Raw genomic sequence first — 26,209 nt, forward strand, 5'->3', positions numbered from 1 at the left:
TCCATATCACCCCTAGAAGATATATAGAGAAGAATACTTGCTAACACTTATCAATCTATCACATCTCTCCGTGTAATTACTTCACATTCATTCCAATAGTATTCCTAATTGACAATTTGTCACTCTATCATCTCTACCTATAGAGTAGAGAACTTGATTATTAGGACTCACGCCAAGCCAACCTTCCTCCTATTAATGAAAGACCATTTCTTATTTAGTTTTGTTGGTCATTATTTTTTATGTAATTATCCCTTAGTTTTCTCCTATTCTTAATTATTTGGTTTATTTTTGTATAATTTGAAAATTTTATCTTATTTGTAAATCACCTATATATACAAGTGTTTTCATTATCTAGAACAACTTTCTATCTTTTTTTTCTAAAAACCTCTTATGATATCAAAGCTTTTTCTTTTTTATAATATAATCACCTTACCATGACTCTCTCCCAAATTCTTTTTATACTTAAACTTTAAAATTTTAGTGGCTTTCCACACCATACATGACGTGAACCACCATTGTAGTCTATCACAATGCCTTGTATAACTTAATTGTTATGACAATTGACGTTGTCCATGAAAAATTAAACAAAAAGCTATGTCTTTACTTTTAGAGAACTATCATCATCATGAACAAGAGATCAAGATTCCATCCATTATCATCACTAAGGTGGACCAAACACCAAGACCAAATGATATTGTAAAAGCTTATCATTCATCATTTCCATAATTTCAACGACGGAGCAACAACTTTACCCTTTCATTTTTGCTATGTTACATTGTCAAACAAAGTCAATTCCTTTGAAGTCACATTATTCGGGGCTACACCTTCCAAGAAAAAATCTTTAAAAATTATTTAGGAACCACACCTCATTAAATATTAGCGACCCTAATCTTAAATGATAGAATTGATTCTCGACGAAGTCTTCACCAAGTGAAGAAGCCAAAAGTCTTGCAAACAAAGGGAGGATCAAATTGATAGGAAAGGGAAAATCTCCAACTTAATTTCTATAAGAATGTATAGAAATAGATATAGCAGAGATTCTGTTATTCGTATTAACAACTACTTTAAGAGGAATGTTTTTATGTGGTGCTATCAATTTAATAATTATTTGTGTAGTTTTAGAATGTTTCAATTTATGCTCCTACCCATTATCTGGATATACTAAGAAAAGTGTATATATAATGAGACTACTACGAAATATTTACTCATGAGTAGGGCAAATTCTTCTTTTTTGGGGATAAAAAATAATATTTTTTAGGAACTTGTTCACCTCAGGCTTATGATTCCCTTGTGGTTTAAAATAACCGATGCAAAGAGATGCTTCGAAGTTAGGGTACATGTTCCTAAATTTGACTGAAGAAGGTGATTATAAACTCCTTTGACAAGCTAAAAAGTACAATACTAATAAGTGCCAAAAGTCCTTTGATAATTGTCCAGAAGAAATGTAGTACAACTATAGCATCTCAACAAACCAAGGATGAAGAGGTAAGTGAACTCGCTTCCAATAGGTGTAAAGGAAGATAGAAGCATCTTCCATTAGCCAGAACATCGCTTATCCGATGTGTACCTGATGTAACTAAGAACTTCTATTTGTAATGAGGATGTTTAAGACATTGGAGTTTCAACATTATCATTCCTGCAATGGTAGTGGAACACGATCGTTCTTCCCTAGCCACCAAAACATTCTCTGTTTGGAATTTCAAAAAATTGACATCCATTCTAAAGAACAAAATGATAAGAATGAAAAAACAAGAAATAAAAAAAGGAATTTTTCGACCAAAGACAAATAAAAGAAGAAAAAGAGCAAGTGCAAAGAAAAAGTAGAAGCAAATAAAAGTTTCAGCTCCACAACGGGACTAAAATGAACCACAAAAGGAAACAACTGTGACAACGAAACAATGTTGTTTCAAAAACCCCAATTAGAGTTGAGCAGTCTAAGAACATCAATGAAGAGGCACGATGATTCAGAGAATTAATTTTTGATGTCCAGAACTTCTAAAGCCTCACCAAATATTCGCTAAACCTGAGTCACTTAATAATCTCTTTAATCTAGGGGGCATTAGTTATACGCAATTAAGTCAAACCCCTGCCATACCATCCAACGCATGAAGATGAAGATATAATTCGACGAAGCTCGACCTTGCCAAGAGCTTAGTCCGCCGAATGCCATGTCACATAGTTGGTCTTTTAAAATCTCCGGATGATATAGGGGAAAAAGCACCTACTAGCACCCATTAACCTGTCACCTCATCATATTTAACATTTTTTCGCCTAGTCATCTCATATAAACTCCGATAGTATTCTTAGCTGACAATCCACCATTCATCATTTGTACCTATGAAGTAAAGTGCTTAATGATCGAGACTAATTACAAGCTAACCTCCTTCTATAAATACCTCCCTTCAGCACCAAGGAAGACACATAGAAGAGCTCAACTACTTATAATACAATCACCATGCCACGACACTCTCCTAACTTTTTATACAACCTAAACCTTCAACTTTAGTGGCTTTCCGCACCATACACAATGTGAACCACCACCATAGTTTGTCCCAACACCTTGCATAACTTAATTGCTATAACAAAAGTCAAGAAGTTAGTTCCTCAAGCTCTAGTTTTATTTGTGAAAATTGTGAAGTTGATTCAATTGTTGATAAACGCGTCAACTTAAACTATTAAAATTTTCTATTTTGTTGTATATAAATGCTTGAACTACTGATTTTTTGTTAATTCCTTTCATATAAATGGTGAAACTATTAATTTTCAAATTAACGATTTAGATGTAACCCAATCAAATTAATTTCTCAATTTTTGTAAGATATTTTCATAGATGAAAAGTATAAAATAGACCCATAATAAGTAACAAATGTGATTTCGTTATCATTAATTTGGTTAAAGGTAGCTTTCAAGTGGTCAAAAACCACCTAAGAAATTCCCTCCTCTCAGTCATAGATACATCCATATCTTAGGGCTCTCGAAGTGAAAGGATATATGATAATAACAGGCCATATCCAACTATGTTCATTGAAATCTAATCACATAACCTTTGCTATGGATTGATTGACCCACCTTTTTTTCAAATAAAAAATTGGGGTCCCTAAAAATCCTTATAATAATACACATATTTCTTATACTAGTAGGTATTTCTCACCATATAATGTGAGCTATACATAGAAGGCCGAAATCTATCCCAACACCTTGTTAAAAATTTCAGAAATAACCCAAAATCCAATTTTATTACCTCTTTCGCTTCTCGTTTTCTAATTTTTTTACCAATTTAGTTAGTTTTTTCTAATCCAATTTTATAATTAAACCGTCAGACCAATAATTTTTTAATTCAACAGGTTGGATTGATGGATCCGATTTCACGACATATGATACATACGACAGGAGGCACTTGTTTCTTGCAACCACACATATATATATTCTATGAATTATCCAAAGGACTTAATTTTAATGATAATTTAAAGAGGGAAAACGAGTACAGCTATGCATGTATATGGAGCTTCAAAAAAAGTTGCTGAATTTGACTTTATTTAATTTGTTAGGTAGCCTTACGAAATTGATTGATGATTTTGGGTCATCATCGGAAATAGCTTCGAAATTGACATTACACCGATGTTTAACTTATTAGTCTCTAAATCAATCATCATGTCACATTCCATATTAGCCAAATAAAAACCTAAGATTTTTAAGTATAGTAGTGTATCTTTCGTATTTGTTTTAAAGTTCATAAAATTTAATTCTTTTAAAGTTATAATATCGTTTTCAGAGTTTGAATTCGAGTCCTCTTCTTCAAGGATGAGAGGTAGATAATGGTCTTAACCCTCAAAAATGATATATTTGTCATTTAGTCTCTTAATATTTTATGAAATTACATGTTAGTATAATGATAAAGTTACATTTTGACCCCTCGAAAAATTTATAATTCATTTTTGGCTCTCTTAAAATAATTTTCTAACTTTGTCTCTACTTCGCTTAAAAATGTAATATACATTACCAGTATACCAAATATTTGGTAGGAGGCTACTAATAATCATTGTATTTATTTGTTAAATTCAACTTAATTTAACACAGCTTATCAAAAGGCAGAAGAGTCAACTACAAAGACAAAAGTTTGGGACCCGACCCGACCCGACCTGATCAGACCAGAGCAGAGCAGAGCCTTAAGGTTTTAAATAATTGGGAGGCGGTTTTAGAAAGAGAAACAGACGTGAACCTAACCATGCAAAAACCACGTGAACATCGTTTACTTGTCTGGCCAAGAACACTACCAGATAAGGCTCTTGGGGGATGGCAATTATCAACTTCACACGCTATTCATTTTAATTTGATGAATCAACTTCCATAATTCCAAAACCCCAGTTTACAGTAGTTTTGTTTTGTCAAATTATGGTTTTCGTCTTGTACTAAACTTAGTGATCCATTTAGCTTTTATACCTGTTGAGGTTTAATAGATTTTTTCTGAAGAAATTCTCGATTTGATGTTTTTTGGGAAGTCGACCAAACCCCCAATAATGTTGAAGTATTGTCTTCGTATCAGTATTTTTCTTCCTTCTTTATTTAAAGTCCTGTAAAGTTTATGAAAGAGGAGTACCTAAGTTAATGAAGATACGAAGATAATAACTATCATTGTTGGGTGTACATCAGTTTAAAGACTTTCTCGAAAATAATTACTTTGTTAGGTGTAAGCTAACTGTGGGATAATTCTGACAAAAAAAATGCTAGCGTTCATTATGAGATTTTGTGAAGAGTGTTATGGCTTCAACCACACATATAGAGCTAATGGAGATAACCATATACATTAAAGTCTCATAATGACAATATATTGAGAAATAATTATACAAATAAAGTGTTATTTCTCATTCAATGAGAGGCTGACAAGCTTAATATTGACTTCACTCTAGCCAAACTATTTTCAAGCACATAATTATAAGCAACTTTTTGTTGCAATGTATAAAATTCAATTCCAATTGGATTGAATTTATTATATCCATTTAATTGATTGATTGATTAATTATAATCCGAATAAATATAAATTTGAAGGAAAATTCATATATTTAAGATTCGAATTTAAAATTTTAAAATTCTCAAAATTTTTAATATTGTTTTTAAATATTGAGTCAAGACTTCATTGGTAGCCAATTAATTAAACTGACTTTTGTTTTGTTTTTTTTAATGTTATTATTCGTATCGGGTTAAACTTATCAATTTTGACATTAAATGAAAAATTCACCTCGATTAATCCGAATCTAAAGTTGACCCAGTCTGAGTTTATCATAAAAAGTTAGTAATTCAAACCCATCCAAACTTGCATAAAAAATTATTTGAATTGAGAATTACTTAAACTCTGAATAATTAATTTGGACATGAACTGATCAAATCCAAATGATCTAATTGGAAAATTTGAATGATTTGAACTCAAAGCTTAAGCTCAAATTGATTAGATAATCTAGATTAAACCCAAAATAATCTAAATTTAAGATGATCATGAACTCAAATGTAAAACTCATAATCCAAATCCAAGATGATGTGATTGAAAAACTTGAATAACCTAAATCCAAAATGAATAGATATCCTAGATAAGTTAGCTTGCATTAATAGCCGACAGTATGGACTCCTAGATAAGCAAAAGGACAGTAGATTCAATCCATAGGATTTAACTATTACAATGAAAATGAAAATGAGAATGAAAATGTAGATTTGTGGTTATTAGAAGATTGCAACTATATATCTTGACCATTAGATTAACCCCAAAAAGACCCAATGTGGCAAACATCCATTATTGGGAACACATTTCAAAGGAACCCACCGTCCATTCAAAGCTTCATGCATGGCCATTGCCATTGGTTGGTACAATTTCTGCTCACATACATTATCAAACAATCCAACAACCGAAAGCGAAATGGCTCTAAACCCACCAAAAAAAATAAATAATTAAATCTTTATTGTTTTTATTAGTTCTAAAGCAAGATTTAGAGATACTCTTAATTACAACATTTATGTTTATGGATATAGGAGCTTAATTGCATGTATATTGAGAAACAATCACCCCTTTTTTCAAGGGCAAATGCTTCCTCTTTATAATGTATATTTAATTTTGCTTTTGGTACTTGTATTCTTCACATATTTGAAATTTAATCTATTTACTTTTAATTTAATCTATTTTAGTAATTGAAGTACAATTGATAATGCCATAACCCTGTCAAGTCGAGTCAGAACTTTATCTCCCAACTTTGTAAAAGATCCGAGCTTGAGGTTGGGTTCACGAAGATGGAGCGCCTCAACATTGTTGGACTTAAAAGGGGCTAAATTCCTATATTAAAAATAGAAGGATCAAATTTCAAATATACAAAAAAAACAGGGACTGATAGCAGATTTAAACCTATATAAACATACAACAAAATTTTGGGTTTTCGTGGACTACGACTCACCGAGTCCACATCAGTAAAAACAATACCTGAATTCGTGAACGGTTCAAAGCACTAGATCTTAATATCTGTTCCCATGTTTAATTATATTTTTGTGTCACTCACTCACTCACTGAGTCACTGTTCCAACATATATTTCTTTACAACACCATCTCTATACTCTATATAATTACCAACAAGACAATAACTTTTGTTCTTCCATAACCCAATAATTTTCTCTCTTTTTTTCCTCCAAAAACTTGGGTTTTCTTTCATTTACATCCAAGTCCTAAAATACCCAAAAAATTTCATAAAAAAAGTGTTCCTAAAAGCTCAAAAGATTTCATAAAAATAGAAATGGAAACTGGGTTTTATTCAGCATGGGAGAATGGTTCTTTATTAGAAGAAGATGGTGATGATGAACTGATCCCTCAGCCATTAACACCAAAGGAGCCAATGGAGTTTTTATCAAGATCATGGAGTTTATCTACATCAGAAATCTCTAAAGCTCTTGCCCAGAAACACAATCACTTTGAATTTGATCATCATAATAATGATAATAAGAATCAAAGTTCATTGTTTTCAGAATCCTTTGATGCACCACAAATTGTAAGTAAATTTTCAATCTTTATTTGTTAAAACATCATTAACTAATTAATTAATTACCCCTTTTTTTATATACGATTTGTTTCATCTTTTGTGCTTCCATGGATCAAAAACTAAAATTTTGATCCTTTCTTGATAGATATCATTGCAAATCCTGGTTTCCTGGTTCTAGTATTTTTGGTCTAATTTAGGTTTTAGTCCTTCTACTATGTTAAAATTTAAAGAAAAGTTTTAAATTTTTAGATTGATTAAACTTTGACGTGAATGGTAACAATTAACAATGTTATCTGTTTTAGTCCGAATTAGTCGGTTTTGTATAGATTTTTTATTTCTTTATCTACTTGTGTCGTAATAATTTGATTTTACTTTTCGATTCTACCGGTTCGAGATTTGTATTTATATTTATACTTTAATTTATCGTTATTGTAAACTTAAAAGGAAATAAACATTATAAAAGTAGATAGTTTAAATTATGCCAAATTAAAAATAGGACTAGATATAAAATTTTATCATAGTACAAGGACTAAAAATTGATTAAACCTTTTTTAGGCAGGGAAAGGGATGAACTCCATTAATGGTCGAAGAACAGGCACAATCAGCAAATGGTTTAATCATCACAAAGAAATAGGAACCAACACAGTGAAGAAGAAAGACAAAATACGTGCAGAAAACGCTCGGCTTCACTCCGCCGTTTCCATCGCCGGATTAGCGGCAGGTTTGGCCTCGGTAGCCGCCGCAGGGAACTCCAACGGCGGCGGCGCAGGCTCGAAAATGAGCATGGCATTGGCATCCGCTACTGAACTTCTGGCATCCCATTGCATCGAGTTAGCTGAGCTAGCTGGGGCTGATCACGACCGAGTTGCCTCAGTTGTGAAATCAGCAGTGGATATTCAAAGTGCAGGTGATTTGATTACACTCACTGCAGCAGCTGCAACAGGTGATTTAGCTTATCTCTAACTGTATATTTTATCTGTTTACTGTTCAAGTTAATCGTTTAAGTGGAAGAACCATTTGAAATATGAGTTGAATTCGGGTTCAAATATTTAAAATTTGAACTTGATTTCCTTCGGTCGGTTTTTGAGTTTATAATATACTATAGATTAAAATATATCATTAGTTTTCGTATTTTTATAAATTTAAAATTTAACCTCTATGCTTTTATTTTTAAGAATTTAGTCCTTTCAGATTTTAAAATTTAGATTTATTACTACTGTTAAAATTATTTTGTTAAATTTAAGTTTATTACAATGTTAGTTTTTAGTTACACCAACAAATTTAACAAAAAAATTAACAGCGTTACTAAACTTGAATTTTTAAAATTTGAAAAGTATTAAGACTAAATTATAAGAAATAAAATTATATAGACTAAATTCTAAATTTATGAAAAATACAAGAATTTATGGCATATTTTAATTTACATTATATTATGTTAATTTTACTATTATGTATCTTATAACATATTAATTAAATTTATAGTTATATATAATATTATAATATATTCATTCAATAATATTATAATTTTAAATTACTTATATATAAAATTTTAATAAATAAAATTAATATAAAATTAAAAGAATAGTATCCACATACTTAAAATGAGTTTGGATTATCTATTTAAAAATATGAATGGGCATGAGTAAAATTTTAAGTTTACATTTGAGTTGGGCTTGAACAAGCATAAAATATATTAATATTATAATTAAAATTGTCTCGATTTTAGTCTAGTTCAACTCATGAACATTTATATTGTATATGAATTTTGCAGTACTTTTTATGAATTATAATTTTGTAATTTTTTCAATTTTTTATTGAAATTATTATAGCATTGAGAGGAGAAGCAGCTTTGAAGGCAAGAATACCAAAAGAAGCAAAGAAGAATTCAGCAATAAGTCCATATGCAGAAACTCAATGGTCTGATGCTTTGCATACTCAAATGAAAGAGCAAAATCCTCCTTGTCAAGGTGAACTATTGCAACATACAAGAAAAGGTAATTTCTAGTTGAGTGAGTCGGATTGAATTTGGATCGGTTCAATTTGAGTTTAAAATTTTCATGTTAATTAGTTTTTAGATTATTTTGGGTTTGAATGATTTTGATTCGAGTTCATTTTAAATTTTAGGGTTTATCAATCAAAACTTTTTTATTGATCATTTCGAGTTTGACATTCTATTTTGTATCATTTAAGGTAAAGGATGAAGTCAAAATTTTTTAAGAGGCTAGAATTTTACTGTAAAATTTGCGGAGTTAAAATGTAAATTTATCATCGTATTAATTTATAATTTTACTATTGCAACACACACGAGAAGGTAATTCCTAGATCTGTCAATCAATTTGAGTTTTGGTTTTAAAACTTTTGGATCATTCTATGGTCGACTCATTCAGATTTAGTTGTTGTTAGGTTCGTTTTGGGTTCAAGTCACTTTGAGTTATCGTCTTTCGAGTTTATCAGTCAAGTTTTTTGAATCCGATCATTTTGGATTTGACACTCAAATTTAAAATTTTTTTCGAGCTTAGATAATTTCTTATTCAAATTATTTTCAAGTTTGAGTTGTGAGGGTTGATGTTGTTTAACTTTTAACTATTAAATCAGATTAGACTGAACTCGAGTTATGATTAACCTATTCGGATTTTTTGATTAATTGAGCTACTTTAAAGAATTACAGCTAAGTCACTTGTTACTGCTATTCTCAGGTGTGTTGAGATGGAAACGGGTCAATGTGTACATCAACAAGAAATCTCAGGTACTCAAATACAAATGCACCAAGAAACCATATTCAAATTTCCCCTTTTTTTTCTCATGATAAAGAAGGTAAAAGTATCATGAAGGTCCTTGGATTAGGAGTCAGAATACATTTTGCTCCACTTATTAAAAAATTGGGCAAATTAACCTATATATTATAGATTAAAAAGCAAATATGTATTTCCGTTAAAAATTCTATCCATTTCTATGCTAAAAATTAGTCTTTCTACATCCGTATGATATACCAAAAGACATGTCATTACTGATTATTTCATTAATCACACTAATTTTTAACAATAAAACGTACATAAATTAAATTATCTATTTTTAAACCTAACTACCTATGGTAATTTTACCAATAAAGAAATCATATTCAAAATACAAAGTAATGCAGTACATATTGCAAGCTCTTATAAAGAAAGCTGCCATTGTCAGGTAATAATTAAGCTCAAAAGCAAACACGTTGGGGGAGCATTCTCCAACAACAATAAATGTAAGCACCTCTCTTATTTTATTAAGTTAAATTTTGCTATTAGTCCTTGTATTTTATGAAAGTTGTGTATTTAGTCCTTGCACTTCAAATGATCAAATTTAGCCTTTATACTTTTCAAATTTTGAAAATTTAAGCTTAACCCAAATAGTAACAATTAAATTCGTTTGGTTAAATTCAACTACCAGTCTTATATTATGTGTACAATTTTAGATTTAGTCCATATTATATATTTAGATAATTCTAAGTTCCTATACTTTTCGAATTTTAAAATTCTAGCATTGATGTAAACCATAGTCGTTAAACCATTAAATGAGTTTGTAATGAGTGATATGTTGAAATAACATGCCGATGTAGCATTATACATATGATAATATGTTTGTCGTATCATATCTTGAAAATAGCATAACTTAATAAATTTAACGGTGACCATTTGGTGAGGACTGAAATTTTAAAGCTCGAAACGTACAAGGACTGAAAATGATCAAATAAAAGTACAAAGACTAGTAGCACAATTTAATATTTTTTTACCATTTTACAAAAGAGTACAGGGACTAAAACAACAATTAAACCGTTTTATTTTTCTCTAACATTTATCCTGTTTGCAGGTATTGTTTATGGAGTGTGTGATGAGACATCAGCATGGCCATATAGAAAAGAAAGGGAAACTTCAGATTCAGAGGAACTCTATTTTGGTCTCAAAACAGGGCAGGGGCTGTTAGAATTCAAGTGTAAAAGCAAAATTGACAAGCAAAAATGGGTGGATGGGATTCAAAATCTACTACGACAAGTCTGCCATGGTCAACCACCTGAGCTTTCTCTTGAATCTTTGAGTATTAACGATGGTATATAGTTTTTGTAGTATATAGTTCATCTTTGTTTGTGCATACACAGTGAATTTGGGGTTGTTGAAATTATGAACTTTTATACATGAAGAATGAAATAGGTTGAATTCAGGTTGAAATCATTTCGAGTTTGAAATATTTCAAATTTATTATTGTGAAAATAGATAGGATTTGAATTCAAATTAATCGTGTCCAACTTGATGAGTCTAAGCCAAAGCTAAACTATGAGTTTTATAATATGAGTTGACCTAATTAGAATCGTAATCATATTGTTTAAGTTGTTAAATAGAACATGTGTTAATTTACTTAAAGGTTCGATACATAATAATAAAGTAAAATATTTTGGAGACCTTTGTACTAAAATGAATATGCAAACGTTAGCAAGTGAGTAAAATGGATCAAGGGGGTATTATGGGCTTGAGCATGGAGTATTAAAAGCACATTTACCTCCATTGTCGTCAGGGCAAAGGTAAGGGGGAAGCAATGGCTTGGCCCCAAACATAGTAAAGGGGTAGAGGAGGATGGGGGCAGGCAATGACCTAGGCCCAACATGGTAAATTTGTCTCTTTTAATCTTTTTAAAAAATATGAAATTACAAAAGGTAAAATTATACATTAACCCCTCAATGCATCCCTTAAACAATATTCTAACTTTCCCAGTACTGTTGTTTTGTTGGGGTCACAATCATTGCACCTTAACTTAGAGCAATGGTGTATACCTTGATAGTTTTCATTTTCTTATATCCAAAGAAACCATGAACAAATGTCTGCAATTACAGTTAATGTGGTATATAGTGCCATATATATATAAATGCAAATTATAGATGTGTTTTTATCTTCTAATTTCTCTCATCAGAATACAACAGTCCTGTTTTCCTCATATGGTAACACTCGCAATTCACAGTACCATCTCAAAGCCTTTGCAAGGCATTGCTTCTCAAGGTTCTCGGATTTTTGCACAAAGCTCTGCAAATTGTCTCTGTGAGAAACTCTTTCAACCTGTCAAAAAACGAAGGCATTAAGGATTGCATGTTAAGAATGGTCGTAAATCGAGAACCATACCAACTTCAAAAGCAAATCATTATGAATTCAGTAAGCATAGTTGATAGTAAGCAAATTTCAACGGAAAATACTAATAGCATGAACGATGAGGGATTTGGATGTTGCAGCCAAATAACTTGAAGAATTTGTAGAAACTACAACCATGAAAGGACCCTTTCATCTCAGTCGAAAGAAGTTAACTTCATGGTCCAAAAACCGGGAATTTTTGAACAGTGATTATATATACATGTTGAGACAACAAGAAACTGCAGTTTCAGCTATTACTTAAAGATCAAGAAACAATGTTTAGAGCATCAGTAAGAAAAGATAGAATAATACCATCTGTTCGATAATAGGCCCCGAATCGAGTTCTTCGGTTACAAAGTGACTTGTTGCACCGATTAACTTCACACCTGCATCAAAAGCCTGCCAACATAATCTAGAAAAATTTAACATGCATCTATAGTTTTTCAATTACTAAAGGATATAAGCAAAAAAATACCCCACCTGCTTACATGGATTCCCACCTTTAAATGATGGCAAAAGGCCATGGTGTATGTTAATTACATCCTTCCCATATGTCCTCAAAAATTGACCAGATAAAACCTGCAATAATAACACTAGTTTGATTCATTGAAATGCATATATGGTTTAAGACCTCGTATTTACTCTCGTTCGCGTGTGTATCGCATTATGGTGATGCATACACACACACACACACACATATATATATATATATATATAGCCTCAGTTACCTGCATGTACCTGGCAAGTACCAAAAAATCAGTATTTAGAACCAACTCTAGGATCTCCCTTTCTCTTTTATTCCCTTCAGTTGTGTGCAAATAATGATATGGGATACCATTCCTTTCAAGAAAGTGCATCACATTATTGTTTGGACCTCTATGATGATTACTGCCATACAATTGATAAACACTGAAATCAGAATTTTCGAAAACGGAACTTGAATAGGACTCAAAAGACAAAGAACTACGGTTTATGTAGTACCTTATCACACAAGTAATATCAACTGGAAGTCTTCCTTCTTGCCAACCATAAAGCAAATCTACCAGGCAATGGTCCTAGAGCAAGATAAACATGGTTCAATCATGCAAAAACATGAAATTAGGGGAAAAGAAACAATGGTATACCTGTTTCGAAGCAAGGACCGCAATTTTAAACTTCGGGTCTAGGGCAGGGACTCTAGCAACAGATCTTATGGCACTAAACATGTTTGAAAGCTTTAGGAAATCTTCATCCATTTGCTTTCGAGGCCATCGAACGGGGTCAAAAACGAACTCACTGCAAATTTGTACACACAACAAGAAGATCCATGTCTAATTATGGTTGAATCAATCACCTGTTGTCACAAAGTACAGTTACCATTGGACATATTAACCGTTTTTTCAGACTAAAACAATATTCATTCTTGGAAATTCACAAACAAGCAAAAAGATGTAATTGAGAAAACAATTAAGATAATGGTATCTCTTCTTTATTCTTATAACTTATGTCTCAGCCAAAACAAGAAGTATTCAACATCAACAACACATATCATCCAAAAATTCTTTGATTGCAAGTCACAACCCTACTCAACTTGTTGGACCGTATTATGAATGCATAATCCGAAATTGTTAAATACCACGAGTTCTCAAGGTTTTGTCACTACTTCCGATTAGTACTCGTACTCCAAAGTACATTCACTCGAAGGTGACAAAACCTTGAAGATCTTGGTCAAGGTTTTGTCTCCATACTCTACTAAGAGTGCTAACGGATTTATTGAACAAAAACGCCTCGGAGTATCTGAACAAGTAGAACCATGGCAAATTGAAAAGTTTTTGCAAGGATAGACTCGAAGCTATAATCTACGGCATATAGGTCATTTATGGGGAACATGCTACCACTTGAGGCAACAAAGCTCCAACCAAAGACAATACTAGGACTCCCCGCAGAGCCGAGTCACATCAACAATGAGGATAAACTGAGTTATATATGACATTGGCATAAAATAATGGCTACCCAAACTCAAACTTTGTATCTTGCATTCATCAATGGAAAACAACTAGCATTAAATTAGAAAATCTTTAAACCATTAAATTTAAAAAATAAATAAATAAAATCTTACCTTCTGGAATAGAAAACATTCTTGTTTTGAGGAACAAAAACATCAGCCCCAAGTATGTTTCCTCCTCTTGAAGCTATACGTTCGGATAGTTTTGCAACTATTCCAACTTCATCCTATAAAAAAAAACAGATTTCAATTAAAATACAATTAGATAAAATCATCCATTATTAAATAGGAAAAAGAACTGGAAATGGGTGAAGAGCAAAGTAAAAGAGAGAGGAGGGACGGGGGGACATACAGGGCAGTGGAAGATATGGATGCCATAGGTAAGAGAAGGAGAAGAAGAGGGATCTCCGGGTAATTTATAAGAATTGAAGGACCTGTTTGCAAATCCCAGAAACTGGGAGAAGCAGGATGATACTCGTCTTGTGAAAGTCATATCTTTAGAACTTCACTTCCCAGTGCCTCCCCGCCACCAAATACTTGGCTATTGAATCTCTCGGATAGACGGTAATACGACAACGTATCAGGCTCTTTTTTATTTTATTTTATAACTTTTATAATTTTTTAATAACTATTTGATATGTTTAACTGACTAAAATTCTTTTAACGATAATAATAATTTAAACTAAAATATAGCATCTACGGGTTAAAATACAGCAGAAGTCCCTCTACTATGTTGAGAAGTTCAAATTAATCCTTTTACTTTAAAAGACATTTTAATCCTTGTAGATTAAAAAAACATAGTAAATTGGTTAAAAATGTTAGATGTACTAGGTGGCTTAAATGTAAATAACATGTGAATAAACTTAATTAGTGAGTTAGATTAAGAATCTGACATAGAAAGGACTCCCTCAACTCATAAATCTTAAGGTTAAAGTACTTGAAAGATCCTGTATTATATGTACGGATTTCATTTACAAAAACATAAAAACTTTAAAAATATTAATTTTGTTATACGGTAAATGATATTATATTGATTCTATTCTAATTTGGAACTATTTGATTCTTTTTAATAATACAACTAAAATCTATTTAATAGTAGATGGACTAATTTGATCAAATTCCTAAAATAGAGGAACTTTTCAAGTACATTCATCTATATTGACAGTCATTCCATGTCTTGAAGTATAAACTACAGAATTTAAGGATAAAATTCAAAACCTCCTATTGCTTTGTAATCAACCGATGATATAGATTGAAGCATTAATTAGGGTGGTGGCACCACATTTGCTTAAATGACCATTTACACGGTCAGTGCTGCTCCAATGCCAACAATGGCAATCCATCCCATAGTTAACACTACTGATCGCGCTTCGCCATCGCTATGCATGCCATACACCTAATGCTTCTCCAACACGGATTTTATCTCCCCGTCTAATAGAAAACTCAAACTCTGAAGCATCATTGTTCTTTGGTGAATTTGATGTTGGGGCTTGGAAAACAAGGACAACCGTTGATCCCATATTGAAAGCCGCGACCTAGAATGAAGTGCATGGAATTATATATATCTTGATACTACTTCCAAATATGAAACAAATTTTACACGATATGCATAAGAAGACCAAAAGTACAACTCTAGTCAGTAAAAGTACCATAAAAGCCCCTATACTAAGAGTCAAATTGTATTTTATTCTCTCTACTCAAAAAATAAAAAATTAATTCCTATACGATAAATCAAAGAGCCAATTAATCATTTTTACTAAAAATCTCATCCATTTGTATCCTTAAAAATTGATGTGGCTCATGGAATAACCAAACAGTGACGTGGTATGTCACCTCATGTTAAGGTACAGGAACCAGTTCTTAATGGCAAAAATGGATGAAATTTTTAGTAGAAAAAACAGATTGCACTTTGATCTAATGTACAGGGACTAATTTGCCTATTTTTTGAGTAGAAGGACAAAACACAATCTGACTCCTAGTACAAGGGTCTCCATTGTACTTTTACCAATTTTAGTTGTCTGTGAGGCATCTGGTTTTGAAAGAAAAGTTGTGTATCGAACCTCATCTCCCTTTTTAAGCATCACACCGACTCCTTTAGGTTCATATAAATGTTCTTCCGGAGGCTCTGATGGTATCAACTTTTTTCTTGGCCTGTTTGTCCGAAGTTCTGGTTCGATGAAAAGCTGTGAAGTACAAATTATGGTGTCAAAAGACAGATTCCAATTGAAGAACATATTCGTGTCTATGCATGTATCTGCTGTCTAAATAGGATTCGATTTTTTTAAGGTTCAGGGTAGAAAGGGGCATTGGCACTGAACCTCAATTGAACCAATATTCGTTGCGCCAACTGCTGCAATTGCCATAAAACCTTGTTGCCATAGACCTTCAAGGACAACCTGATGATAGGAAAATTGCAACAGCAATTCAGAGAAATTTAAATATAACTAACCAAAACAATTTAGCACTTGAATGTAAGCTCAAAAATCTCCAAATATCATGATTCTCAGGAAATTTAAATAATGTTCTAAATACACCACTCTATCTTCATCTTTCAGATATCATGTCATCGGCTTGTTTTATCCTTTCCCAACTTGCATCTTTTAATCCAACAATTTGCACGCATCAAGACCATAGAATCATATAAGAAAACTGACAAAGTACATAGAGGGCATTTTAAGTTGTTGACACATTAGATTTACCCTTTCATTCTCGACATAAAGGTTCCTGATTGTTCTTGTAGCACGTTCATTCACAGGAAACAAGCGGCCTGCGAAATATGCAACAGATCAAATGATATCATTTGATACTATCACTGTACAAAGAAACTCCTTGGCGTAGTATGCAACTATAAAATCAAAGTTACCTGAAAAATGCCGTCGAACAAGAACATTCCAATCAACTGGTGAATGTATGCGATGATAGTCTCCTGGTTTCAAATATATTACACAGTAATAGAGGCCTTTCATTGGACTGCAAAAAAGATTTTATGTATAAACTTACTTTAACTCATAGATGGTTTATAGCAGTTAAATCATGTAAATTACTTCCAGAGATAAAACTGCTTAACAAATTCGAAAGCAAGTTTAAGGAAAACATCAAAAGACTTACTATCGAATCTAAACAAAAACAAATTACTGTTATAAACAAAAAAAAAGGGCGAATATTGCACAAACTGAATAGGCGAATATTTTTACAAGATTACCACTCCGAAATTGTTTCCCGGACTTTAGGAGAAGCCAATGAAACGCGCCACCATGACTTCTTACTCTGTTCTCTCTGAGTGCTTTCCTGCTCAATAGTACTACCGTCATCTTCAGTATTTTTCTCAGCTAGCATCGAGAGCAAAGGACTAGCACCAAGAAGAGATGAAACAGAATAGGAGAATCCTTTGACTTGGTCAATCATAGCCCCTGCACCGTTCAACTTCCCAAATCTAAGAATAGTACCATCCACAGGACTGACCTGTTATTTAACAGAACACTCTTAGCAATGCTTCAGAGTGACACAAATGAAAATATTAACATGTCCAAGATGCTCGTTACCAGTTACCAGACTATAGGGATTAGGATTGATAGGCCTGCAACCTTCTTTCAATGTGCGAACAAAGAAATCCCTTAAAGACGCATATTCTTCAAGAGGGAGAGCTGCTTCTTCTAGGTCTTAAATGCAAACCAAAATACCACATCATAAGTTATTCTTCATTCTCAGTTGACTGTGCATTTATCTCATCAATCGACAAAAGCGATCTAAAGGAAAATGAGAAGGGAAAAGATATGAGGTAAACATACTTGAGTGGAAAGCACGAGCCCATGCTCTATAAACATGCGGCCGCAGCCAAACTGGAATGTCCTAAAAAACAATCTTTAAGCAGGTAAAAGGATAACAAAACAATACAACAAAATAAAATAAAATAAAAAGCAAGAACAGGAGCATGGGAACTGTCATCAATCAAACTCTAAGAGTACTTTTAAACTCAAGTCAAGCGAGTTTAACTTGAAAAACAAAAAGGAATTTCAAAAATCCAATTAAAATAAGAAAAAAAGAAATCTTAAAAGAGCCAATGATTCAAAATTAAGAAAATTACTCACCACACTCATCAAGAAGCCCCAAGCTCTAGAAATAGATCGCAATGGTAGTATCCTTAGAAATGAAGCCTAAAAGTTGGTAAGGTTCAAAAGATATATGAAAATCATATAAAAAACGAAAATAAGAAAAACACATGAGAAATTAAAATGGAGAAATTAATATAAATATACTACTTTTACATCCGGTCGGAACTCGAATTCAATCCCTTTCTCCCGTGCTTCTTCAACCTACTACCAAAAATACATATATCAGTAATAGCCAGAAACTAGCACTGCCCTGACATATAAGAATCAATAGCATGCAATGCATCAAACAGTTTATATAATAAGCAAATTTAATACCTTCTTGTCATCGTAGAGTCGTCGAGCATGAAGAACACCAAGCATGAGTAAAGTAGCTACTGTGGCACCCGGCACCAGAAAAGCGTTACCTATAGAAACCAGAGCAAGTAAAACATAACTAATTTATACACGGTACTGAATTTGCTGTATTTTAAATTTATATTTGCATTAATTAGAAAACATTATTGTTTATTATCAATGGTTTTCTCGCCAATTTTCTCAGAATACAAACAAAAACTACTAATTTGAATTCTTTTTAAAGAAAAAAACAAGCCAATGAAAAAAAAAAACGAACTTCATATGCTTCTCCGAGAAGTAAAACAGAACAAACTTATGCACAAGAATTCGCCGTATCTAAATGTGTTTTTGCCTAAATCGGTGAGAAAATAAGTAAGAAAGTTTGTTACAACAATGATTTCACCTTGAGAATTGCTGCTGCTGCTGCCGCCGCCACTGAGAGAAGAGCGAGCTTGCGACGTCGTACGGAAGTGCTTGACGTACCAAGAGAACAACCGGCGACGGTTGTGGACATTGGCGAAATGTAGATAGGGACGGAATACGGCGACGTCTCGCGGGAACCGGAAATTCATCGTTGCCTTTGTTGTTGGTTTAACAAAGCTTTTTTGCTTTCCGTCGTCACCCGTTTAGGGTTAGTTTCTGTGTAAGAATTTGCAGTGATTATTAAGCCATAAAACGGTGTTTGTTTACGTCGTTTAGGCAACTTTGCTTTACTGCTCTGAACCGAAAACTTGTAATTATTCAGGCTAAAATTCTAACCTTCTTCCGTACCGTAACGTGGAAACAATCGATCTTGTGCCTCTGCTAGAGGTGCTCATAGGTTGGGCAGCCTGGCCCGGCCCGAAGGCCCGCCCGAAATTTAGGAGGGTTTGGTAAAAAAATAGGTCCGAAATATGGGCTCGGGTAAAAAAATAGGCCCGTCGAGTAAAATTTTTTCGGCCCTGCCCGAATCTAAATAATATTTTTTATTTTTAAAATTTATTATTAGAATTTAACTTTCCCAATTCCCCTCCCCAATTCCCCGACACCCTTCCCTTCCCTTTTTTATCTTCAGAGACAAATCCCTAACACATTCCCTTCCCTTTTTTTCCCCCAAATCGGAAACCCACCTCGCCCGACCCACCATTCCACCTCAGGTGACCGGTCCTCCACGACTCCACCTCCGCTCTAACGGTGCTTCCAGTGAATCTAGCCTTCAACGTCTTCAAAGGTGAGTTATCTGTTAAGTGTTAACCCTATTTCCTGTTAACGGTTTCCTAATTTTTTAAGGTCTTCTCCCTTTTTTGCTTTTTGATGTTGGTTGTGATTTTGATTTTTGCTGTTAATGGTGTTCTAACTTTGATTTTGCTGTTAATGCTATTAATGGTTATGTTTTTTATTTTTGCTGTTAATGGTGTTCTGTTAATGTTGCCATATTTATGGCTTGAAGGTGTCCCTGACACATAAATGGTATCAACACAAAATGAGGTTGAGAAAATGAGTTTAAGGCCATCGAAATTGTCAGTGTTTAAGCTATGACAAACCAGTAACAATGAATGGAAAATCTCAAACGAATTGGAATATGATGTTTTTTTTTTCCTTTCTTTTACGGTTGTTTTCATTAGTTTGATAAAGTGGGTTATTTATACATACTGTAGTGGGTCTGTAATTTATACATGCTGTAGTGGGTCTGTAATTTGTTTTCATTAGTTTGACCATATCTAAGAAATTGAGGGTCTGTAGTTTGACCATGTCTAAAAAAACCGGGCAGGGCCGGGTCGGGCGTCATATTTTTTCCACGGGCCGGGCTTGGGCTACATCTCAAGCCCATATTTCGGGCCGGGCCATGCCCGAGCCTAGTAAGTGGGCTGAATTTTTTTTGGGCCCTGCCCGAACTCGGCCCGACCCGGCCCATGGGCACCTCTAGCTTCTGCTACGCATAGATAATTTTTTTGGTAAATTTTCGTTATTAGTCCCTATACTATGTATAAATTATGAACTTAGTCCGTTAGGCTGTTTTTGTTTCTTTCAAAACAATTTCAAAAAGTTTATTTTTAAAGAATGTTTTTGTTTCTTTCAAAAACAATTTCAAAAGTTTATTTTTAAAGAATGCTAATTTTGCTAATTTTCTAAAACAACAGATATTCCAAATGATAATCTATAAAGTTTTTATTACATTAACAAAATTATAAAAAAATAATTTCCTCAACCAATCCATGTCATTAACATTGTTTTTTTCTTCTCTTCACTATCGGTAATTGACTTTTATCTTTTGGCAACTTGTTCTCGCAAGGAAAACATGATAAATTTTCCAGAATCTTTGTTTGGCTTTCTGAAAAGCTATTAATTAAACTGGTCAAATCATCCCACTTGACCACTTTGTCATTTTCATACAAATTCTACTTTTGCTTCAACAAATCTTTCCCATGGCATTGCACCCACTTCTAATGCATAATTTTTTTCTCCCATGCAGGCAATGGTTCAAGTTTGGAATGAGTAATCCTTAAGTAAAATTGTGACAAGTAGAATTGTGAAAATGACGAAAAAATAATGAAATTAATATTTGATGCTTTGATGCAACAAATTCCAAGTAGGAATAAATATTCCAAGTAGAATTGTGAAAATGTCGAATAGAAAAATCCTTCATATAAATACCAAATAGATGTTTCTTTCCGTAAAATATAATGTATCTTTTTACGAGATACCCTTGTATTGTTTTATAAATTTAACTTGTCTTTATATGATACTTTTATGTACAAAGTTACATCTTCTCTACAATATTATTATTCATTAATCAATAATCATAATATACTTTTCACATTATAATTTTTGTTCATTTAAGACATATTTACATCGGATATCATATGATATAATCATTTTGGCCGTCGCATTGGTAAATAAATAAAATTTGTTTTCAATATTTTGGTCATTATATTCAAATTTGAAGTTTAATTTTTTTGACCGTCGCATAGGTAAATAAATAAAATTTGTTTTTAATTAAATTATTATTTTAATCGTTATTTTCAAATTTGAAGTTATTTATGTTTAAGTGAAAAGTACTCCTTAAATTAACATTTCCGATTCATTATACTTGTTTGATTTTGTTTTTATTTTAAGGAGAACTCAAATTAATTTCTATAAACAGAACAAATGATAAATCATATTTACAAATAAATATCTATTTACGAAGTTCTTTGCCTTTTTTCGTATTTATTGTTCTATGATCCAACTATGGTAGGCAAGCATGGTGTAAACTCATCGTACTCTCATCTAGCAACTTTAAATTGTTCTAGCGGAATAATTCAATCCCTTTCTCTCGTGCTTCTTCAACCTACAATTAGAAAGGACATATATATCAATAATAGTTAGAAACTAGCACTGCCCTGACATATAAGAATTAACAACATGCAATGCACCAAACAATTGATATAATAAGCAGATTTATACCTCCTCGTCATCGTAGAGCCGTAGAGCATGAGTAAAGTAGCTACTATGGCACTCGGCACCAAAACTGTGTTACTTATCGAAACCAGAGCAAGTAAAACATATACATGGTAATGATCATTAGTGTTCAAACTAGAAATCGTAAAAAATAATATACATTGATTTACCATGCATAATATTATTCAATCACTTGATAATGATGATTAGTGTTCAAACATATTGGTATTTGATTCAAAAATAACAATAAGTCCTTAAGAATATGAGGAAAATATTGAATATTAATAATAAAGTTTTTAGCAGATGTTTACCAATTTTATTGTGATTTTATTCTTCCATGATCCAACTATGGTGATCCCACTATTCTTGGCAAGTGGGGTGCAGGTTCTTCAAATTCCTCTAACAAAATTGAAAACCAATCCATCTCTTTAGCATTTTCTTTCTCCTCATCTTCATTGTCAGTAAGTGATGACTTAATTTCTGAGAAAAGTTCTGGATCTATTTTGGTATTCCAGTCAATATCATCATTATACAAATTTGCTGCATTACTTGGCAACTTGTTCTCGCAAGGAAAACTATGATAAATTTCCCAAAATCTCTGTTTTGCTTCTTGGAAAGCTGTTAAACCAGCCGAATCATCCCACTCGTATACTTTGTCATGTTCATACAAGTTCTTCTTTGCTTCAACAAATCTTTCCCATGATATTGCACCCACTTCGATGCAGAATTTTTTTCTCCTATGCAGGCAACGATTCAGGTTTGGAATGAGTAGTCCTTTGTCTGTAGTAACTTGGTTGACGATTATTCTCTCTTTGACCATATGGCATTCCTATATGATGACATGACATTATAATTAAAATAAGAAAGATGAATATAATGTTAGTAAAATATGATTGCCTTTGAAACATGCCTCCAAGATGCAACAAATTCCAAGTAGTATTGTGAAAATAATGAATAGAAAAATCCTTTATATAAATACCAAATAGATATATCTTACCGTAAAATGTAGTGTATCTTTTAATGAGATACCTTTTCATAGGGCTGTATTGTTTTATAAATTAACTTTGTATAAGATTATGTCTTTATATGATAATCTTACGTACAAAGTTACGTCTATACAATATTATTATTCATTAATTAATAAGTATAATATATTTTATTTTTCTAGATAAGTAAAATCCAAAATTATAAACATTTTTTTATTTTCTTTTCATCATATTTATACTTTTGGATGTCACATTATATAATCATTTCGCCGTTGCATAGGTAAATAAATAAAATTTATTTTTTAATCAAAATTTGTTTTAATCATGATATTCAAATTTGAAGTTTAATTTTTTAATTTCATTATGGTGGTATGATTTTGTTTTTATTTTAAATGAGAAGTTAGTATAAAATCCCATTAAACCTTTAAAAATAAACAATTTAGTACATTGATTATCATGAAGTTGCATTAAAATTTAAGCACAAAGATAAGCATGCATTTATTATAGATGCGAACAAAATATGTTTAACATACATTAAAATAGATTCAAATTTTAAAGACTACATCATTGAAAAGAGTAACTATACTTACAATTATATATTCTATTAGCTTCTACTAAACTAATTACAAAGTTCTTTGCCAATTTTCTTTGTATTTGTTCTACGATTCAACTATGGTAGGCAAACGAGGTGTAGGATCATCAATCATCGTACTCCCATCCAGTGACTTTAATTTGCTCTAATGAAATCGAAAACGAATCAATTTTTTTAACTTCTTCTTTCTCCTCAGTTGATTTCAAGATTCCAGTCAATATCATTGATATATAAATCAATTGCATTACTTGATAATTTGTTATTACAAGAAAAGCTATGATAAATTTCCAAGAATCTCTATTTAGTTTATTGGAAAACTTTTAAAGCAGCTGAATCATCCCACTCGAATACTTTATCAGTTTTAAACAAATTATTCTTTGCATCAACAAATCTTTTCCATTTATCAGTCTTAAACAACTTATTCTTCGCATCAAATACTTTATCAGTCTTAAACAAATTATTTTTCGCATCAACAAATCTTTTCCATGACATTGCACCCACTTTCATGCATATTTTTTCCTCCCTTGCAGGTAATAATTTCCATGAATTACTGGTCTTTAGGTTTAAGATGAATAAATTAACTTCTGCTTATAGTAATTTTCTTGACTATTATAATACGATATGGTTTCTTGTGATCCAAGAATCTCTCAAAAACAATCAATGACTTGAAATTGAAAGAAGAAAATGATAGCCAATGATATTAGTGTAGTGAAATATGGATTTAGCCAGTGATATAGTGTAGTGAAATATGAATTTAAAGTGAAGGGACTTTCCTTGTTGTGAAAGGAATTTCAGTAACTATTTGTATAATAAAATTGGACCATGATTTTAAAGGACTTGGGTTTATGTAAGATTATATAGGTGGTAATTCAATTTCCTTTTCCTTGTTGGATAAGGAATTCCATTTTGACTTTAACTGTAATTTTAAGTTGTTGTTTTCTTATTGTTAATTATTTAAAAAATAATCGCATTTTAAGTTGCAAACTTAAATCTTAAACTATTATCTTTATGTTTACTTTTTGATGATAATTAACAAAAATATTTGGTTTTAAAATTTTAATACAATCAATAAAACACAATTCACATATAAATGATGAAATTTGACGTGATTAAATAAATATTAAAATTTGTTATATTTTAATAATGAATATAGGTAAAATAGTAATAAACCGGCATTTTAATGTCATTTAAAACGTGTCAAATAAATATCAGATTAGATATACAATATTAATAATTAATATATATTAATTGAATTAGACATTATAATTAGTCATGACTGTTGAAATTCAAAATTGTAAAAATTAATATATTTTGAATTAAATGACTACCATACATAATTTTATTCAAAAAATAATAATGAAAAAAAGAGGGTGTTTAAGACAATTTCGTTGTATTTGTTTGTTCTATGATCCAACTATGTTAGGTAAGCGTGATGTAGCCTCATCGTCCTCCCATCCAGTGGCTTTAATTTGCTCTAATGGAATTGAAAATGAATCAATCCTTTTAACTTCTTCTTCTTCTTCCTCCTCTTCGTCATCGGAAATCGATTTTATTTCCAAAAAAAGTTTTGGGTCGATTTTGGAGTTCCAATCAATATCATCAATATACATATCTGCTGCATTACCTGGCAACTTATTTGTGCAAGGAAAACGATGATAATATTCCCAGAATCTCTGTTTGGCTTCGTGAAAAGCTTTTAAACCAGCTGAATCATCCCATTCGAATACTTTATCTGTTTTGAGCAAATTATTCTTTGATTCAACAAATTTTTTCCACGGCATTGCACCCACTTTTTTGCAGAATTTTTTCTCCCATGCAGGTAATGGTTCCCAAGACTTATCACTATCATTCAATTTGGGACGAGTAAATTTCGAACTGTAGTACCTTTCTGGGCGATTATGATATCTTCTTCGATAGTATGACATGATTTCTTGTAATCCAAACAAATAAATGAATTGAAATCACTAATGATATGAATTCATAGTGAAGAGATTTGTTGGGTTTATATAATATTATTAGAGTCGGTGGTGACTCAATCCTTTTCCTTGTTGGAAAAGGAATTCTAATTTCAGTTTGACTATGATTTCTATTTTCTAAATATTTGTATAATAAAATTATTAAAAAATAACTATATCTGTATTGCCTGCATGGGAGAAAAAAAAAGAGAAGAACACCAAGCATGAGTAAAGTAGCTACTGTGGCACCCGGCACCAGAAAAGCGTTACCTACAGAAACCAGAGCAAGTAAAACATAACTAATTTATACACGGTACTGAATTTTCTGTATTTTAAATTTATATTTGCATTAATTAGAAAACATTATTGTTTATTATCAATGGTTTTCTCGCCAATTTTCTCAGAATACAAACAAAAACTACTAATTTGAATTCTTTTTAAAGAAAAAAACAAGCCAATGAAAAAAAAAAACGAACTTCATATGCTTCTCCGAGAAGTAAAACAGAACAAACTTATGCACAAGAATTCGCCGTATCTAAATGTGTTTTTGCCTAAACCGGTGAGAAAATAAAGACGAAAGTTTGTTATAACAATGATTTCGATTTCACCTCGAGAATTGCTGCTGCTGCTGCCGCCGCCGCCACTGAGAGAAGCGCGAGCTTGCGACGTC

At 32.0% G+C, this 26,209-nt stretch overlaps 3 protein-coding genes across 3 annotated transcripts; 1 reads left to right on the forward strand and 2 right to left on the reverse strand.

Annotated features, from left to right (window-relative positions):
• The first annotated feature begins 6,532 nt into the window (after positions 1–6,532).
• LOC105789256 (VAN3-binding protein) lies at positions 6,533–11,209 on the forward strand. The gene is made up of 6 exons (XM_012616570.2): positions 6,533–7,019; positions 7,566–7,953; positions 8,840–9,004; positions 9,707–9,756; positions 10,191–10,248; positions 10,854–11,209. Exons 1-6 carry the CDS (start codon positions 6,768–6,770, stop codon positions 11,096–11,098), a joined length of 1,158 nt encoding a protein of 385 aa, XP_012472024.1. The 5' UTR covers positions 6,533–6,767; the 3' UTR covers positions 11,099–11,209.
• A 594-nt stretch (positions 11,210–11,803) lies between these two features.
• On the reverse strand, positions 11,804–14,668 carry LOC105789257 (formyltetrahydrofolate deformylase 2, mitochondrial). The gene is made up of 8 exons (XM_012616571.2): positions 14,494–14,668; positions 14,256–14,368; positions 13,282–13,432; positions 13,139–13,212; positions 12,886–13,045; positions 12,638–12,736; positions 12,470–12,556; positions 11,804–12,088 (listed from the first exon to the last, which is right to left on the reverse strand). The coding sequence occupies exons 1-8, from the start codon at positions 14,632–14,634 to the stop codon at positions 11,942–11,944; spliced, it is 972 nt and encodes a 323-aa protein (XP_012472025.1). The 5' UTR covers positions 14,635–14,668; the 3' UTR covers positions 11,804–11,941.
• A 581-nt stretch (positions 14,669–15,249) lies between these two features.
• On the reverse strand, positions 15,250–19,273 carry LOC105789264 (phosphatidylserine decarboxylase proenzyme 1, mitochondrial). Its single transcript, XM_012616580.2, has 12 exons — positions 18,990–19,273; positions 18,569–18,657; positions 18,401–18,454; positions 18,230–18,295; positions 17,930–17,990; positions 17,691–17,800; positions 17,344–17,603; positions 17,005–17,111; positions 16,841–16,908; positions 16,460–16,537; positions 16,202–16,324; positions 15,250–15,676 (listed from the first exon to the last, which is right to left on the reverse strand). The coding sequence occupies exons 1-12, from the start codon at positions 19,156–19,158 to the stop codon at positions 15,521–15,523; spliced, it is 1,341 nt and encodes a 446-aa protein (XP_012472034.1). The 5' UTR covers positions 19,159–19,273; the 3' UTR covers positions 15,250–15,520.
• Between the last annotated feature and the right edge of the window lie 6,936 nt (positions 19,274–26,209).

The sequence above is a fragment of the Gossypium raimondii genome, chromosome 2 (assembly GCF_025698545.1).
Source record: "Gossypium raimondii isolate GPD5lz chromosome 2, ASM2569854v1, whole genome shotgun sequence".
Lineage (NCBI taxonomy): Eukaryota > Viridiplantae > Streptophyta > Magnoliopsida > Malvales > Malvaceae > Gossypium > Gossypium raimondii.